Here is a 16,456-nt window from a genome sequence, read left to right as displayed (position 1 = left end):
TTGGTTGTTCTCAAATTATTTTGTTAATTTCCTAATTATATACACATAATTCCTTAAACTAATTAATATTTTGTTCTTCTCAATTTATTCTCTTAATATTTTGTTCTTTTCAAATTAGTATTTTGTTCTTCTCAAATTATCATGTTAGTAAATTCTCTTTTTTGCGCAAGGATAATTATCTGTTGACTTTATTATGTATCAGATGATAGTCCACACTCCACAGACACGATGCGTGGATTGTGTATTGTTGGTTAATTTATAATTTTTATTGAATTTTTGTATTGAATTTTTATTTAATGAAAAAATGAATTATTTTTATTTCTTATAGTGTAGGTTAATTTCCTTTCTTTAATCGGATTTTATTAATTTTTTTAGCTATTTTTTAAAAGCCAATAAAAATTTCGTAAACTATGATATAGCAAAAAGATATATTACATGAAAGAACAAAAGGAAACTTTATGGGTGATTCCTCTACTCGAAGAATCAATAGAGGTCAGAAAGGTTTTACAGGAAAGAACACACCATTTGCAGAAGATCCTATCCCGCTACGCTGTTCATAGGTAATTCCATTATCAGAGTTTAAGACTTTCCTACCTGTAATTCTTAATCTTTAGTTTGCTTAAGAATAACATAGACCATCACTGTCTGTTTGTTACTGATTCCAGTTTTTATACAGCAAGTAAAATTGAAGAGGTACTACTAAAAAACCTTCAAGAACTTAAGTTACTGTCTCGGGTAAAAGTGACTCACTGATTCACAGATACTATCTCATTAAAATGAGAAGCTCCAGTAGCCATGATATCTCTACACATACAAGGGAGAAACCAAATATCAAATGACAAAAGTTTCTTATGTGCAGTTTAAAAAGAATCCATACAAAGCACGGTGAACACATGGCAAACTCTTAACTAAGTGGTATCGAAACAACAAATTTTATTTAAAAGTCATTTCATCTCCAAGAGGACACAGACATCTGATATTATAGTTTTCCAATTAACAAGAGGATTTTTGTTTAATTTCTACTTAGAAACAAATGTGAGGAAGCTAACTTTAGAAATAGTTTCTCAAGAGACAAAAACTTCATCACGATCAGAGTTGCACACACAATACCCGCTCCTATAGCAAAGTCAATTGACAGCAGGCTATTCATAACCACTAATGCAAAGAGTTCTGGTGGTATCCTGATGCATTTATCTTATCCACAATAAAGCAAATAATATGTTGAGGACAGGTGAATCATTAATCTTCCGGCAATGTAGACATATCCAGCTATGCCATACAACGTTTTCACAAACTGAGACCATAAACTTGCATCAGTAATCCTCAACAAGTACAACGTTTGTCCTAGCTGTGCACATACAAATTCATATAATTTTATCAATCTATTATTATAAATTATATATTATTCTTGTATATTACATTAATGTATAAATATTATTTCTGAAAAAATATAGGCTTTATAGCTAGTATCTATTTGAAACATAGTTAACGAGAATCTGTTTTTATTTAAAATAAATTGGTGTTTAACTTAGATTTTCATTTAAAAGAGTTTTGAATCTATCTTAAATTTTTGGTTTATCAACATAATTAGAAGATAGTTAACCAGAATCTGCATGTGTATAAAAAATCTTATGAGTTATCAATGGGCTTGGCATAAACACCATTTATTCATTAGTTATCAATGGGCTTGGCATAAACACCATATATTCAAGAAACAATGAATGTCTTCCCTGGAATCGTACGATTTGTGATCATTTCTCCTATATGAACTTGTGCCCTCGTACTTATCTAGATCTTGACATAACACTTGAAGATTGATGTTTGTTTGTAACAGTTTGAAAACCTAGTTCAATCATTGAATTGTAAGGATCAATCCTTAATTTTATAAATGTTTTATATAGAACTCAAAAGTGTGATTTATTATTCATTTTAACATAACTATTGGGAAAAAGAAGAATAGCGACAAAGTAAGAAAGGAATCAAAATGAAGCCACAAAATCTGCTAACTGTAAAATAAACAAAGTCTCAAACATATCTACAGTCTCTCTGGCTCTGTATTTGGGTTTGCACATAAAAAGTGTAATAATCTTTCATCTTCCAAAGTACACTCCATGGATACACCTCTGTATCTTATTTTGCAACGGATTAACCTGTTAAAGGGAAGGAGTATCCACGAAGATACTTAGAGTCCACTCCTGATTCACGAGCCAATGCGACACGCCCGGTTCTTGCAACCTGTGATTTAAAACATCAACACGATGCATACTTTAAAACAAGCAATGCTTGTCAAACTGATTCTTGTCCTAAGCACAACAACAAGACTTAGAAAACAATATATATCACAAAAAGGGTCCAGCTTTGGTTATTGATTATACAGACTTACATTTCACTCATCCGTTTCTAAGTTAACAAAGACTACAAACTCCTAAATCTTTGAACTTTATCTACACTATTGAGCCTTTAAGCTATGGCTCACAGTTTGTCCGAGAACTATTATGCGCTATTGCCTGTTTTGATCTGGATTTATGGTTCAGAAAGGCCACACGAAAGTAACTGCTTCTATGTGGAACAGCATGAGCAGAACAAAGGTATATTATAACTCTCACTTAAGAGATGAAAGTAGATTGCGAAACAAACCTCGCATATACCGTAGGGCTCCAACAACCTTTGCAGTGCAACCATCTTGTCTAGATCCCCCGTAAGCTGTATCCACAGCAAACAAATTTCAGCACCAAATCCAAAAAACTAAGGGAGAAAGGGAATAAGATGGAAAATCCATGTCTGCTTCATGTATTTTGTCAGAAAGAACTCTGAATACGTCAAACAAGTTAAAGACTTATGGAAAAATGTGAAACTTCAAAGATCTCCAATGGAAAGAATCTCTCATCTGATATGCAGTTACACCTCAAATAGAAATCCAGTTCATGAGAAATGTATTTTACCTGCAAAGTAATAGTATGATCAGATACGTCAACAGCTATTGCCCTGAAAATACTAGCAATGTCCAGGACATCTCTTCTTGCAGCAGCGTTCACAGCAATCTTAATCAGCATCAGTTCTCTTTCAGCAAATGGCAAATGAGTAAGATCATGGACCTGGAGATATCGTCACATAATTAATGACTGCTCGGGAAAAGATAGCCAAGGATAGACTCATCAAAAAACATTAAATCTGTTAAATACATTGGAAAGACAGCTGCATTTTTTTAATCCTACCTCATGCACATCTACGAGTTTATAAAGTTGCTGCACCAATTTGCTGACCGATTCATCTGTTGCAGGAACAACTGTTGTAATGCGTGAAATTCCCTCGGTTTCAGCATGTCCTACAGCCAAGCTCTAAACCAAAAAGACGATCGGTCAGTTGTATCAGTAAACTTTAAGCACACTGTGTGTACACAACACAAGAGAGAGATAAGGACTATGCCTGAATATTGTATCCTCTTCGAGCGAAAACACCAGTAACAATATTAAGGACTCCTGGAGCATCGTTTACAAGCAAAGATAAAGTATGTGACCGTAGTCCAGTCGTCTGAAATATCAGAAATGAAGAATTGTTATAACAGAAACAAAATAACCTAGAAAAACTGTCTGCTATGTAAGTATACAGATACAATCTCCGCATCTACCAAACACACTCCATGGATTTGTGTAACTAATTTGTCCATACGATATTAACAGTAAGGATTATTAAAAGTCAGACTCCCAGATAGCCTGAATGGACAGATCAGGGGAACTCTTGTGATGCAAACCACATTCTGAGAACCGCTATCATGTATGCTGCATGTTACTATTTATCAAAGTCATGGCATGCATACCTATGGCAGTATCTATAAAAGTTATAAATATCTAGCAACAAACTTTCTTACATCTTCGTCCGTGAGAAGTCCCCAGTGAGCGTCAAGAACACGATGTACCATGAGATCAGAAGTTGGCTCAACGGGATAAACATCTCCCTACATTTAAAAGCAAAGATAAGTTTTGACATTGGACGATTAACAAATTTTGTGAAGAGCACTAGTTTAGTTAGGGCCAAAAAACAAAAGGGCATTAGAATTGCATGCTGGAAGAATTTTCTCCTCTGGGAGAAGACACTATTTTGTAGTTTTTCAGCAATTTGTAAGCATATCTAGATCTGCAGACCATCAAAGATTGTGCTATTCCCCCATTGCAGTGCCAATCAATCGCAGGTAGCCACCACACAGAGGTAAAAACACAAACACTGCCCTCTATAGTTCCGTTTAAGTTTATAAAATCGCCAAATCCAAACCTTTTATGCAACCCATATCTCTGAAAGAAATTGAGGAATTTCAAGCCGAAATTATGCAATCTAATGAGGAGAGAAGCACATACCCCTGCTGTTGTTTCAATTTGAGGGACCATGGCTCCCTTTTTGCTACCTCTAAGAACACTAACAGGTGCTTGCTCCTTGAGATCTGGATAGGATGCTGCTGAAAATCGCCAAAATGGAGCAGTAGCCCCCATCTTTTCCCTTCTCAGTGCTATCTGTTGTATAAAATTGTCATTCCATTTTCCTTAAATTAGTGAGAGTCCGCGAGATTGATGTCCACTGAAAGATTTAGCTACTGCATATGTACATTATAAAGCACAAACTGGATGATATTCAAAAGCCTTAAAATCTAGTTATTTTAAAAATGCACTACCTTTCCTGTCCTGACAATCTCTCTGATCTGAAACTTTCTCAAATTTCTTTCTACAGCAATCATTTTTCCAGGATCTCCAGTTACCTGCGAGATAGCTTAAAAAATCATTACTAAATAACTAAATATTGTAAGTTAGATAAACCAAAGTTATTTATCCCACTTCCTCATAATCAAGGTAAAAAGAACAATATGTGTATGGTCTTGTTTCTCTAACTATCATAAACAACACTTAGCACTCCCTCAGAAATCATAGTGCGCAAATAAATATTGCAAACAGCACTAATCATAAGCAGATGTACCTCAATAGTCAATGCATGTTCCGCAATATCTACAATTCTTGCTCTGAATGTGTCAACTAGCCACATGATCTGTAAATTCATTCAACAGAGGCTAGTCAAAATTTGAAAGAAACCTCCACCTCAGTACTGAACCAAAAGCAACCAGGAACAGCAAGTATAGTAAACTCTAATTTCTCATAGGCAAGGAAGATTACCTCTGGCCTGGATTCTGGATGTGCATTAACTTTTACAAGCATCAGTTCACGCTCCACTTGCGGCTCACTCGAGATATCTTCAACCTAATCAGCAAGTCGAAGTCAATTCAGGAAAGGAAAAGGCATTTGCAAATATAATCTTCAACACAAATTTTTGGAGCTGCATAGCACAAATCGAAATTTTACACAATCCTACGAAGTCCACTGAATTTAGAAAGCAGTGATAAGCAAATCTGCTGATGAGTAAAGATCCTGGTGATGACACAATTATGAAGCAGAAATTGATAAGTGCGATCTAGAGAATATACAACCTTGAGAACATTAACGAGCTTCTGGAGTTGCTCGATGACCTGCTGAAGTACCCTTTCAGTCCCACAGACAACTATGGTGAATAGAGCCTTGTCTCTGTTCAGACCAACAGCAAGACTCTCGATATTGTATCCTCTCCTCGCAAAGACTCCTGCAATCCTATTAATCATTCCGCTTTCATCTCCAACAAATACTGAAATTGTGTGCTTCCTCACCCTGTTTTAACGTAAAAAGCTAAACGTTAGTGATAGACAAGGTTCAGATAAAATATCATGCTTCAAACCTATTCACATCGATAATGGAGCTAATTCTGTAAAGAAGCAATACGATCACATTTTGCAACCATCAGGTAGATATTCGGAATAGAAAACATTAAGCTCAATTTGCAGAACACCATGGAAGAAACAGAGCATAATGATGGATTTCTATACAGTTATCACAACCTCAATCAAAAGAATATTGAGCAAAGCAGGGAGGAAAAACCGTTTAATTACAAACACAATTGCATGAAAATATTAAATTTCAAAAATCGATGGAGATGCTTAAAACTACACATCAAATAGGAACGGATAATTAGGGAACGAAACAAATTCAAGCAAAGGAAACGAATTCAAAGAAATATCACAATACTTCGATTTTGGAGTTGCAGATGAAGCTTCGGAGAAAGATGGGTCAGAGATCTTCCCGTCTACGCTTCTAACGACTCCCTCCATTCTCCTACACATTTCATCGCCACGGTTCGAAGATTTACCGGATAGATAGGAAAACTTCGCCGGGAACGATACCCGCGTCGAGGATACGAGTGGGGGAGAAGAATCAGGACATGCCGATCTCAAGCATCCAATGGAAAGGGAAGAACTTGCAGAAATGGCCGCCATTGAGGAGAAGAAGCTGGAAGATTGCTACTGAGGATTGAAGACGAAGTGAAAGAGACCAAGACCACTCTCCAATTGTCAATGCAAACGCAAACGCAAACGCAAATACGCGAAGGTTTCGACTTTCGAGTGTCTATTTGTGGGTCATACATAAATGCTTTTAAAAAGCCCAAAAGGCCTCGACCGGATCAGGCCGACACGTCAGCCTTATCCACAATTTCGTTATAATAAGAATGTTTAGGGTTAATTTCATAATTATGAAACGCTTAGGGTTAATTTGACAATTTCGCAGACAAAATAATTTTATTTCCGGTAAAAGCCACCGAAATAAGTGGACGATCAAGAACAGTCCTTTTTTACGCGGGAGTTGCCAAACAATGATTGAAAGCAAAAAGTCAAATCAAAGTCAATCGGAAACAGACGTCGCCAATAATATCTTCTCCCGTGAAGTGAAATTATAAAAAAAAAATATTAATTTTCCTCGAGAACCCAACGCGCTTCAAGCGGATCTCACATAATCCTCACAGATCAAACAATTTTCTCTTTCGGAAAAAAAAATGTGATTTATCTGTTCGATTTCCTTTTTGTTTTTCTCTAAGAAGAAGACGAAATCGGTGAATAGATTTTGAAATCGAAGACCCGGAAAAGATGGCGAACATCGCGGGGCAGCTAAAACGTGGAATCTCGAGGCAATTCTCCACTGGATCGCTTCGCCGTACTCTTAGCCGTCAATTCACGCGCCAGGCATCGCACGATCCTCGCCGGAACAATATGCGATTCAGCTTCGGTCGGCAATCGTCTCTCGATCCGATTCGCCGGAGTCCAGAAGGTTCTAGCCGTCCGCAGCTCGCCGTCCCCGATAACCTCGACGCCACTATGCAGCTCCTCTTCGTGGCCTGTAGAGGAGACGTTGAAGGTGTCCAGGATCTGCTCGACGAAGGAATCGACGTCAATAGCATCGATCTCGATGGTCGAACCGCACTACACATCGCCGCTTGTGAAGGCCACGTCGACGTTGTCAAGCTTCTCCTTACTAGGAAGGCCAACATCGATGCTCGTGATCGTTGGGGAAGCACGGTAATGTGATTTTTCTCATTTTCACGACCTAATCTTTTCTCATTGCAATAAGGTTTCAGAATTGGATTTGATTAGTCGTTGTCTCTTTTAGGTTCTACTTTGTGCTTTTGATCTGAAATTTTGGTTTGGTTGCGTGGATAGGCAGCTGCTGATGCTAAGTACTATGGTAACATAGACGTTTACAACATTTTGAAAGCTCGTGGAGCCAAAGTTCCGGTATGCTTTTTCATGGATCGAGCTCTGTTCCTTTTTATATACATCACAATACGTTTAGTTAAAGTTTCTTCTTTGGTTTTAAGAGAACCAGTAGGACACCGATGGTTGTGGCGAATCCTCGTGAAGTTCCTGAATACGAGTTAAATCCACAAGAACTTCAAGTTCGGAAAGCTGATGGTATCTCAAAGGTAAGGGCTCGTTTTTTCACTTTACCATAAGAATGTCTTGGTTTCCTGCTACTGCTTCTAATAGTTTTCACTTACCAGGGAATATATCAAGTGGCTAAATGGAATGGGACTAAAGTTTTTGTAAAGATTCTTGATAAGGATCTCTACAAGGATCATGAAACCATGTACGTTTACTCTTCTCTTCGATGAGTATCTGACTAAGTTAACAAATAGGGGAAGAGTGATTTTGCATTTCTTCTTACGTTAAGCTATAGATCGTTGAAAGCATTTGTTGTGCTTATGATATGAGCTGTAAGATTATAGAACCATAGTTTGGAAAATTGCATTTTCGGTCTATTTTTCAGAATTTTACTTCATTCCCTTTGTTTTTTTACATATATTACGTTTGTTCCGCATTTATACCATCTGAATTATAATATTTACCCACAGCCAGGCTTTCAAACACGAACTTACTTTATTCGAGAAGGTTCGTCATCCTAATGTTGTGCAATTTGTTGGAGCTGTTACTCAAAATGTCCCCATGATGATTGTGTCTGAGTATCATCCTAAGGTAAGCTTCTCCCTCTTTCTACACCTTACAAAAAGGTTCCATCATAAAGCAACTTTTGGATTATAAAAAAGTAATTTCTTGGCTTGTTGGTAACTTGCAGGGTGACCTGGGGAGCTATCTTCAAAAGAAAGGACGCCTTTCTTTATCCAAAGTTCTAAGATTTGCCCTCGATATAGCCAGGCATGTGCCTTCATTTTTTACAAGATTTTATTCAAATGACAGCTGCATTTTTTTAAATCTTCTGAAGAAAATCATTTGGCTCTTCTCAGGGGAATGAACTATCTTCACGAGTGTAAACCAGAACCAGTTATCCACTGTGATCTAAAACCCAAGTAAGATAACTAAATAAAGAAGCATCTGTACGTTATTCAAGAACATATCTTTGGAATCCCCGTTATCTAATTTTTGCAACTTCTTGTAAGGTGCCAGAAATATTATGCTCGATAATGGAGGACATTTGAAAGTGGCGGGATTTGGGTTGATTAGTTTTGCAAAGTTATCATCTGATAAATCAAGAATCCTTAATCACGCGGCACATATAGACCCTTCAAGTGAGTGCTAAATGCTTAATTCCTTCTGGCTACCCAAAAGAAATGTACATATGTTATATCATCTGATAAATTTAGAATCCCAACCCAAAGGGTCACGTTTGGGACTCTCGACAGAGAAATAGTCATAAGAATGATTGATTTCATGAGCCACTTGTTCGCAGATTACTGTGTGGCACCTGAGGTTTACAGAGATGACATATTTGACAGGAGTGTGGATTCATACTCTTTTGGTGTCGTACTATATGAGGTAGATACCACCTTATGGTTACCCTTAATATCAAATATTCGTGATCCTCTGCATTTCTTGATGGTTGTATCCAGTCTGGATTCTAATCCATTCATTCCTTTAGATTCTCTCTAAAGTACTTCGTTCTGTTTTTCAGCCATTCTAGTTGATATGTTTTTTCTAGCATCGAGGCCAATAAGCTTTTCTAAGAAATTCTCATTGAAGCAGTATTTTTATCTTAAATAAAATTCAGATGATTGAAGGAGTACAACCATTCCATCCCAAGCCCCCAGAAGAGGCGGTGAAGCTAATGTGTTTGGAAGGAAGAAGACCTTCGTTTAAGGCCAAGTCCAAAAGTTGTCCGCAAGAGTTGAGAGAGTATGTGTACTATTCTTTATCAACTCTGTTTTTTTTTTTCTTTTTGCACTTAGTGTACAGTAACATCATTTGTTTGGTCCTTGATCCTTTACCCAACAACCTCTTTCAACTCATTGGTTCAATTGTTACATAAACAGATTGATTGAGGAGTGCTGGGATACGGAAACTTTTGTTAGGCCGACATTTTCTGAGATCATAGTTCGATTGGACAAGATCTTTGTACACTGCTCAAAACAGGGATGGTGGAAAGATACATTCAAGTTACCTTGGTAAAAACCCTTCTCTTAACAACTCTTTATCATTTCTGTGTTTGCATCTATGGTTTCACCTTAGTTAAGCCATAACGGACTAGAGCCAAGCTCTCACATATACGATGAGTTTGTTTCTCAACCAAAAGCATGATTTCTCAGGAAATAGTACAAAATACCGGGAGAGGTTTGACTCAGAAACACGAGGAACTCAGCAATACAAGAGCTTTCTTCTCATGTTTACAATAAAATCGGTACAAAGAATACAAAAAGAAACGGCACTCTTCCATTTGCCACTTTCTTATCGTGTAACAATGTATAATGTGTACTAAAGTACTTCATCGAGCTATATAGACTTCTCTAATGAACAGAACTGAGCATTTTGAGCTACAATGTATCATATTCATGTAAGTAGCAAGAAAGCTCTTTGTTTTTGTTATGTCTCAAAGTCAAAGGTCTCTTCTTTTATAACACAACATTTCATATATTGATTTGTTTGCAGGTGATAACCAACGAAGCCAAAAGGATCACTCAGAATTTAACCGACATAGAAGTCGTTATTAGGTAATAAACTAACAAACTGACAACAATCCAAACATCTCAGTTTCCATATTCTCAAGTCAAAATAGCAACAAACTCATCAATGTTCTTGTCGGAAGTACCTCCTTCGGAGATAGCCTCACGAGCCAACACCTTTAACTTCTCAACATTCTTCCTCATCTCTTTCCCTTTCTCTCCTTCCATAACCTCAACAATGCATCTCGCAATCTCTTCCTTACTCACAAACCCTTCTTCATCAGTCTTTACTCTAACCCCAATCTTCCACACATCCTCTATAAACTTCGCATTCGTGGGCTGATCCGTCCACTGAGGCATCCCCACCAAAGGAATCCCTAAGCATAGTGCCTCCAATGTCGAGTTCCATCCACAATGTGTCACGAAACATCCAATTGAGTCATGTGCTAAAACCTCTAGCTGAGGAATCCACTTAGCCACCAGTCCACAGTCTTTCTCCAAAGCTTCTTCCACAAAACCAGACGGTAACTTGCTTCTCTCGGAATCTCGAACAGACCACAAGAAATTGTATCCGGTTTGTCTAATCGCCAATGCGGTTTCCTTCATCTGCTTCTCACTCAAAGCCACCAATGTCCCAAACGCCACGTAAACCACCGACTTCGCCGGTTTATTCGCCAGCCAACTCAAAACAGACTCGTCCGGCTCCGTCTTGAAATCTCCGAGGTCGTAATCTTTGTCTTCCGGCAACCGGTTATCCAAGAATCTGGACGGAACAACCGGTCCAATGTTCTTCACCGGCCACTGATCATTCATCCATTTCACTACCTGTGAAAAGAAAAGACGTTCCACAAAACTATCTACGAAACTATCCTTCTCAAAACTCAGATACATAAAACCAAAAACAATATAAATCGTAAGCTATAACCTTACCTTAGGTTCAAGTTGATCAAAAGTGTTGCAAAGAATGCAATCAGCTCGGCGCAAGTTAGAGAATTGGCTAACCACAATGTCGTATAATAAAGGGTAAGACCCTTTTTCGCAGGCGAACGAAGGAAGATCATTTTGGCTTAGCAATGGGAAAGCCGGAAACGATGCAAGCGTCGGGTTCTCGTGTCTATCATCGGGAACATCGTAGGTACCTTCGTTGATGTGGTAGTAAATAAGACTAGCCAACCATGGTTGAGTGAAATAGGCCACAACGTATAGACCCAAGTCCTTGGCTACGTCCAATGCAAAGGGTACAAATGGATCATAGATCAGAGCCTTTGGAGGATTGTCCGATAACTTCAACCTACATATATGACACTAGTGCTGAATAACAACTTTGCATGTAATAATCAGGAAAACGCTAACGAAAGGTTTAATTTAAATAGATATATATATATAACATCTTCTTTTATTAAGTATGGCCAACCACGATTTCCCAATGATGTATCTATAAGACTATAACCATTAAACAACCATAAGTGGTGAAAGCACCTATTAAAATCCAACACTTCAAAAAAAAAAAAAAAAAAAACTATATGGTAAAAAAGGAAAGGAGAGTTGCATTTTTGATAGGTGAAAAAGTGATAAATCTTTGATAATCGCTTAAGATAGCTTGGTTAATAATAAAGAAAGAAAAAAGTCAGTCATAGTCGTTATTGACAAAAATAGAAATCCTACGTCAGAACATTTTGGATATATGGCTTTCAAGTTTTCGACTTTAGGAGAAAGAAGAAGATAGGGATTTTTTTTCTGTCATTGAATTTCAGGACATTGTTATAGATAAGATCGGTAAAATGGCCTCTAAAAAGCCATAAATAACTAGGGATGTCAAAGTGAAAAAGTTCAATAACTTGTACCTAGAGATAAAATCGGTGAGGCTACGAGTAGTAGAGTCGGTAAAACGTTTAGGATCTTTGAACTTGGTATGAGGATGCTCGTGGGGAAGGAAACCGTCGTGGATGGTGTGGACGGTGATGGAGTAGTCGTCGGAAGTGTAAGGTTCACGGTGGTTGTTGGAGGCGATGATGAGTGAGACAGTGAGTCCCTTTTTGGATAAGCGTTTAGAGAGTTGGGTCATTGGATTAATGTGGCCTTGTAGTGGATATGGAAAAAACAGAACGTGACCCTTTGCTTCACTCATTTGGGGTATGTTCTTGTTGAGAGCTGAGAAATAATATCTAAGGGTGGTATAATTCGACTGTCTCCTATGTTCGAGGGTATTATAGTATTTATATGTCTCGTTATTTACAATGTTGGATCAACTCATCAAAGTTAGTAAATTTAATCAGAGTATGTGTCAATTATTTTTTCGTTTCTTTTTTAACTAGGTCGGGTCTAAATTGTGAAGGAATGTTTCATTATTTATGTGTTGATGTTTTTGTTTGGGAATAAGTTTATATGCAATGTGAGAGTATTTACTTTGTTTGTTTTAGGATTGACTTCATTGATATGTATTTGGTTGAATCAATTTGGTGTGATATATGTTTAATCTTCAAGTTTCATCATGATAATCAAAAAATTCTAATGGTAAAAGAAGTTTTTTACTAAGCATGTAATAAAAACGTGGAAGGAAATTAGGTGGGTGGGTATCAAAAAATACTTTATTTTCATTATTTTCTCCTTTTTTGTGTGCACCATGTTGTTTCAAAGGACCTCAAAACAGTTGTGGACTAGCTAACTTTAAAAAAGGGTAATGGTCAAGTAAAAAGATATATAATGTTACAATTTATCTTCTATATATGGATACTTAACTAAGTTCTCCCAATTCCCATAGAACTTTGTCGAAACTAAAAGATCGAATTCCATCTATGTACAGCGATTTGTTGGTCCGTCTCTAGACTTTTGAGTGTTTTAGAAAATCTCATATTCTACTGCTATCAGAACTTCTGGCCGCGGGATTAATATGACTTTCAATCCAAAATTTTCCAATTATTGAACAAATCATCTGCTCTTGGCCAAGATGAAACTAAGCAGAAAAGACACTGGTTTTGGTTCACCAAAATTGCAGTACATGATGCAAAGAGTAGGCATTCAACGTAAAAAAAAAAACAATGCAAAAACATAAAACTGAAACTGAGAGATCTCTCAGTTGTACCTCTTGGCTTCCTTAGACCCTTGTCACCAACTTCTGCCTCTTGGAAGAAGCTTTAGAGCCTGTCTTTTGTCTTTTGGTAGAAGATTTGATGCTCTGATCATTGTGTTCAACATCAGCAAGACCATTCTCAAAAGCTTTCACCAGATTTTCGAAGTAGGTTTTGGTTACTTTAGTCAAACCAATTATTTTCCTTCGGAACTCATCGAAATTTTGAGATGGATCATTAGTTCCATAGACAAACTGTCCCAACTCCATCTCTGCACAATGATGAAGCCTCTCCAAACCATCTTCAGCCTCCCTTGCAAAAACTCGAATAATTGTTTCTTGGCATATTCTTTCTGAGGAAGGTAGTATCCATATGCATATGTCCATTTCAACACCCTCCTACATTCGATGATCTGCGCAATCGTATAATCAATCAAATTAATTAAAACATCGTTCTATCTAAGGAATATAATGTACAAAAGTCTCACTTATAGTCTCATAACTAACTCCCAAAATAGTAGAAAGATTACAAGTTTTTACCATTCACGCTCTTTAGAGAAATTAAGCATTCTTCTATTCATTGATTCCACAAGATTTATACCAATATATAATTTTGAAACCGTGTCTTGTTTTCAGTTTACTCAAATATTTTCCATCTATATTCCATTCTCACATATCAAAAAAAAAAGAATCAATTTCTAGCGTATATGGCAATGTTAACAATCAGAGGCTTAGTTGTTTACTAAGTACTAACCTGAAGCCATGCCTCTACAGTGAATTGGAGTTGAGTTTCTGGTGTGGACTGTTTGACACTAAGCTTCTTAAGCTGAACCAATCGCAATTTCTGAAAATCTCCCATAGCCTTTAGCCTCGACGATTCATTGCTTTTCCATCTTTCATAATAATGCGTGTATCTAACAATCGCATTTTTTGCCATGATTCTCTTCTTCTCATCCTCATTAGAACCCTTAAACTTGTGGCAGTTCAAGTGCTCACGACCAAGAGGTCCAAGACAAAGCCAACAAAAGTGATGTTTACAAATGGATCACATCATATGGCTACATCCCTGGTTCTTCTGGATATTACGCTTGCACTTAGGACAAGGCTTTGTATTCACAAGTATCCAGTTCGTGTTCTCTGATTCATCTCTGTTCTTAAGAACCCATTTTGACACCGTCTTGCAATCCACAGGACGGTGAGCATCTTCACTACAGTTCCAGCAAAACTCATGAGAACACAAACAAGAAACATCATACTTGTCACTTCCACCTCCAAAATCAATCGCGTATTCGCATCCTGGTGATGGACACCATTTGATCTTTTTCCCGCTAGCTTCAACATAAGACCTTGAAAAAAAAACTATAATACTTGTCCTTATCTTTTTTCTTGGTTATAACCTTATTGACCATATCTTGACCTACCACAGCAGAACAAGAAGGCTCAGGACATTTAACCATCAAACATGCTTGACCATCTTCGATTTTCGCAGTGATGTAACCTCTCCAACAAGTTTTGCAAAAAGGATGACCACAAGAAACCCTAGCGATTTCCTTTGGACGATACGATTCAAAGCAAATCCCACAATCAATTTTCTTCACTTCTTTGTCATTAACATCATCAACGACAGGCTCCTTCAATAAACCAACGATTTTACGGACTCTCTCTTCGTCCGTAAACCATTCATCTTCAACTTTACAAACACTCCACTGATAATGAAGAAGCAATCGCTTCGGCTTGGCTTATAGAGAGAATCGTAGAAACTCGTTCAATATTGTCTCTTTGATGCTTTCGAATATCTTCGTCGCTGAGAACTACGTAACTTACCTGAGAGCGTTTTGATGTTTCCTCGGCGAATCCGTAATCCATATCGGACCCTTCGTCATTGTACAAACTATCCTCCCCTGACTCGATGTCGAGTATGTCATCCTCGGAATAATCCATGATCTGAGTGATAGGAGAAAACCCTAAAAACGGCTTTGAGATTTATATGACGCAGACAAAACTTAACCCTAGCCTTGTGGCCCCTAATTATTATTACTAGATTTTGGGGAAATCATATTTTAAACTCTTAATTATTTTAAATTAGATATATTATATATAACAAAAAGTATGCGTAGATGTAAATATTCAATTTTTTTAAAAAATAAAAAATAACTATTATTGTAAAAAAAATCAATAAATATACATCTATATAAAAGTTAATTATTTTTTTTTAAGAGACAATAACGGGTTTCATTTCATACGTCAAAGAAAGTGTTCTTGCAATGACTTGTGGTGATTACATAAGTAAAAAATATGAAGCATTCATTTCATTGTCTATATAGTTAACTAACATAGAGACTTATATAATTAAACTTCAATCGTTGAAAGGATGAATTATTGAGACAAACTAGATAGAAGAAAAAAGGTGTTCAAGATCACTTGTTCATGTTCGAGGTGGCGCAGGAGTGATTGAGTCGATAAACGAGTGATACATAGGATCAGATCCCCAAAGACGAGCAAGTTCAAAACGAGAAGAAGTGAGACGATGGATTTCTTCAACGAACCAGATGGTAGCTTCAGCATTCGAAGGATGAATGATTGAATCCAAACACTGGTCTTCAGAATCAGAACCGACTCTTGATTGATCCCAACGTTGTAAGAGAACGTTGGTGAGGTAATGTAAAGGCTGACCATAAAGCTCCTTGATTGAGTTACCTAATCCAACCCAGCTCGTGAACGGAATCACCGAACAGCGATTTGTCGGGATCGGAAATCGCCTCATGTAATCTTGATACATCTCTGCTCTCCTCATCAGCAATGAATCTTCTTCTTCGACGACTCTGTGAGAGACTCTGTGAGAGACTCTGTGAGATCTATCGGGCGGTGTAAACACTGAAATGGCATCGCTGATCTCAGCTTCAGAGAGACCGGTAACATCTGACGGTGGGGGATTCATCGTCACTACACTTTGGTCCGATGAGTTATCTCAAAGTACGTGTGATGTCTTAAAGCTTTTATAAGCAACGAGGATAACTATCAGAGAATATTCATAACCAATAGACTTTCTCCACGTGTTTTTCATCTTCAAAACTGAAAGTAACCACATCTTTTAACTAG

General features: G+C 37.3%; 4 protein-coding genes and 1 pseudogene across 5 annotated transcripts; 1 reads left to right on the top strand and 4 right to left on the bottom strand.

Moving 5' to 3' along the window:
• Positions 1-1,876: 1,876 nt before the first annotated feature.
• On the bottom strand, positions 1,877-6,457 carry LOC18027986 (acetolactate synthase small subunit 2, chloroplastic). The gene is made up of 12 exons (XM_006410246.2): positions 6,096-6,457; positions 5,468-5,681; positions 5,157-5,240; positions 4,963-5,031; positions 4,664-4,747; positions 4,353-4,505; positions 3,869-3,955; positions 3,427-3,531; positions 3,216-3,338; positions 2,943-3,095; positions 2,638-2,703; positions 1,877-2,235 (listed from the first exon to the last, which is right to left on the bottom strand). The coding sequence occupies exons 1-12, from the start codon at positions 6,341-6,343 to the stop codon at positions 2,146-2,148; spliced, it is 1,476 nt and encodes a 491-aa protein (XP_006410309.1). The 5' UTR covers positions 6,344-6,457; the 3' UTR covers positions 1,877-2,145.
• A 357-nt stretch (positions 6,458-6,814) lies between these two features.
• On the top strand, positions 6,815-10,241 carry LOC18027987 (integrin-linked protein kinase 1). 2 transcript variants are annotated; one of them, XM_006410244.2, is made up of 12 exons: positions 6,815-7,417; positions 7,559-7,633; positions 7,717-7,821; positions 7,900-7,985; positions 8,251-8,371; positions 8,472-8,551; positions 8,641-8,703; positions 8,801-8,922; positions 9,084-9,169; positions 9,402-9,526; positions 9,664-9,795; positions 9,937-10,241. In XM_006410244.2, the coding sequence occupies exons 1-12, from the start codon at positions 6,989-6,991 to the stop codon at positions 9,941-9,943; spliced, it is 1,431 nt and encodes a 476-aa protein (XP_006410307.1). In that variant the 5' UTR covers positions 6,815-6,988; the 3' UTR covers positions 9,944-10,241. The 2 variants fall into 2 exon arrangements, with proteins under 2 accessions (XP_006410307.1, XP_024016682.1); XM_024160914.1 differs by lacking the exon at positions 9,937-10,241 and having other exon boundaries at positions 9,664-9,799.
• Position 10,242: 1 nt separating this feature from the next.
• LOC18027985 (UDP-glycosyltransferase 74C1) lies at positions 10,243-12,475 on the bottom strand. The gene is made up of 3 exons (XM_006410245.2): positions 12,135-12,475; positions 11,221-11,581; positions 10,243-11,115 (listed from the first exon to the last, which is right to left on the bottom strand). Exons 1-3 carry the CDS (start codon positions 12,416-12,418, stop codon positions 10,390-10,392), a joined length of 1,371 nt encoding a protein of 456 aa, XP_006410308.1. The 5' UTR covers positions 12,419-12,475; the 3' UTR covers positions 10,243-10,389.
• Positions 12,476-13,384: 909 nt separating this feature from the next.
• Positions 13,385-15,298, bottom strand: LOC112081577 (annotated as a pseudogene).
• Positions 15,299-15,782: 484 nt separating this feature from the next.
• LOC18027984 (protein RDM1) lies at positions 15,783-16,295 on the bottom strand. The gene has a single exon (XM_006410243.2). The coding sequence runs from the start codon at positions 16,293-16,295 to the stop codon at positions 15,783-15,785; it is 513 nt and encodes a 170-aa protein (XP_006410306.1).
• Positions 16,296-16,456: the final 161 nt, after the last annotated feature.

Source organism: Eutrema salsugineum, unplaced genomic scaffold, assembly GCF_000478725.1.
Source record: "Eutrema salsugineum unplaced genomic scaffold, Eutsalg1_0 scaffold_10, whole genome shotgun sequence".
Lineage (NCBI taxonomy): Eukaryota > Viridiplantae > Streptophyta > Magnoliopsida > Brassicales > Brassicaceae > Eutrema > Eutrema salsugineum.
This window is presented reverse-complemented; position numbering and strand designations above follow the sequence as displayed.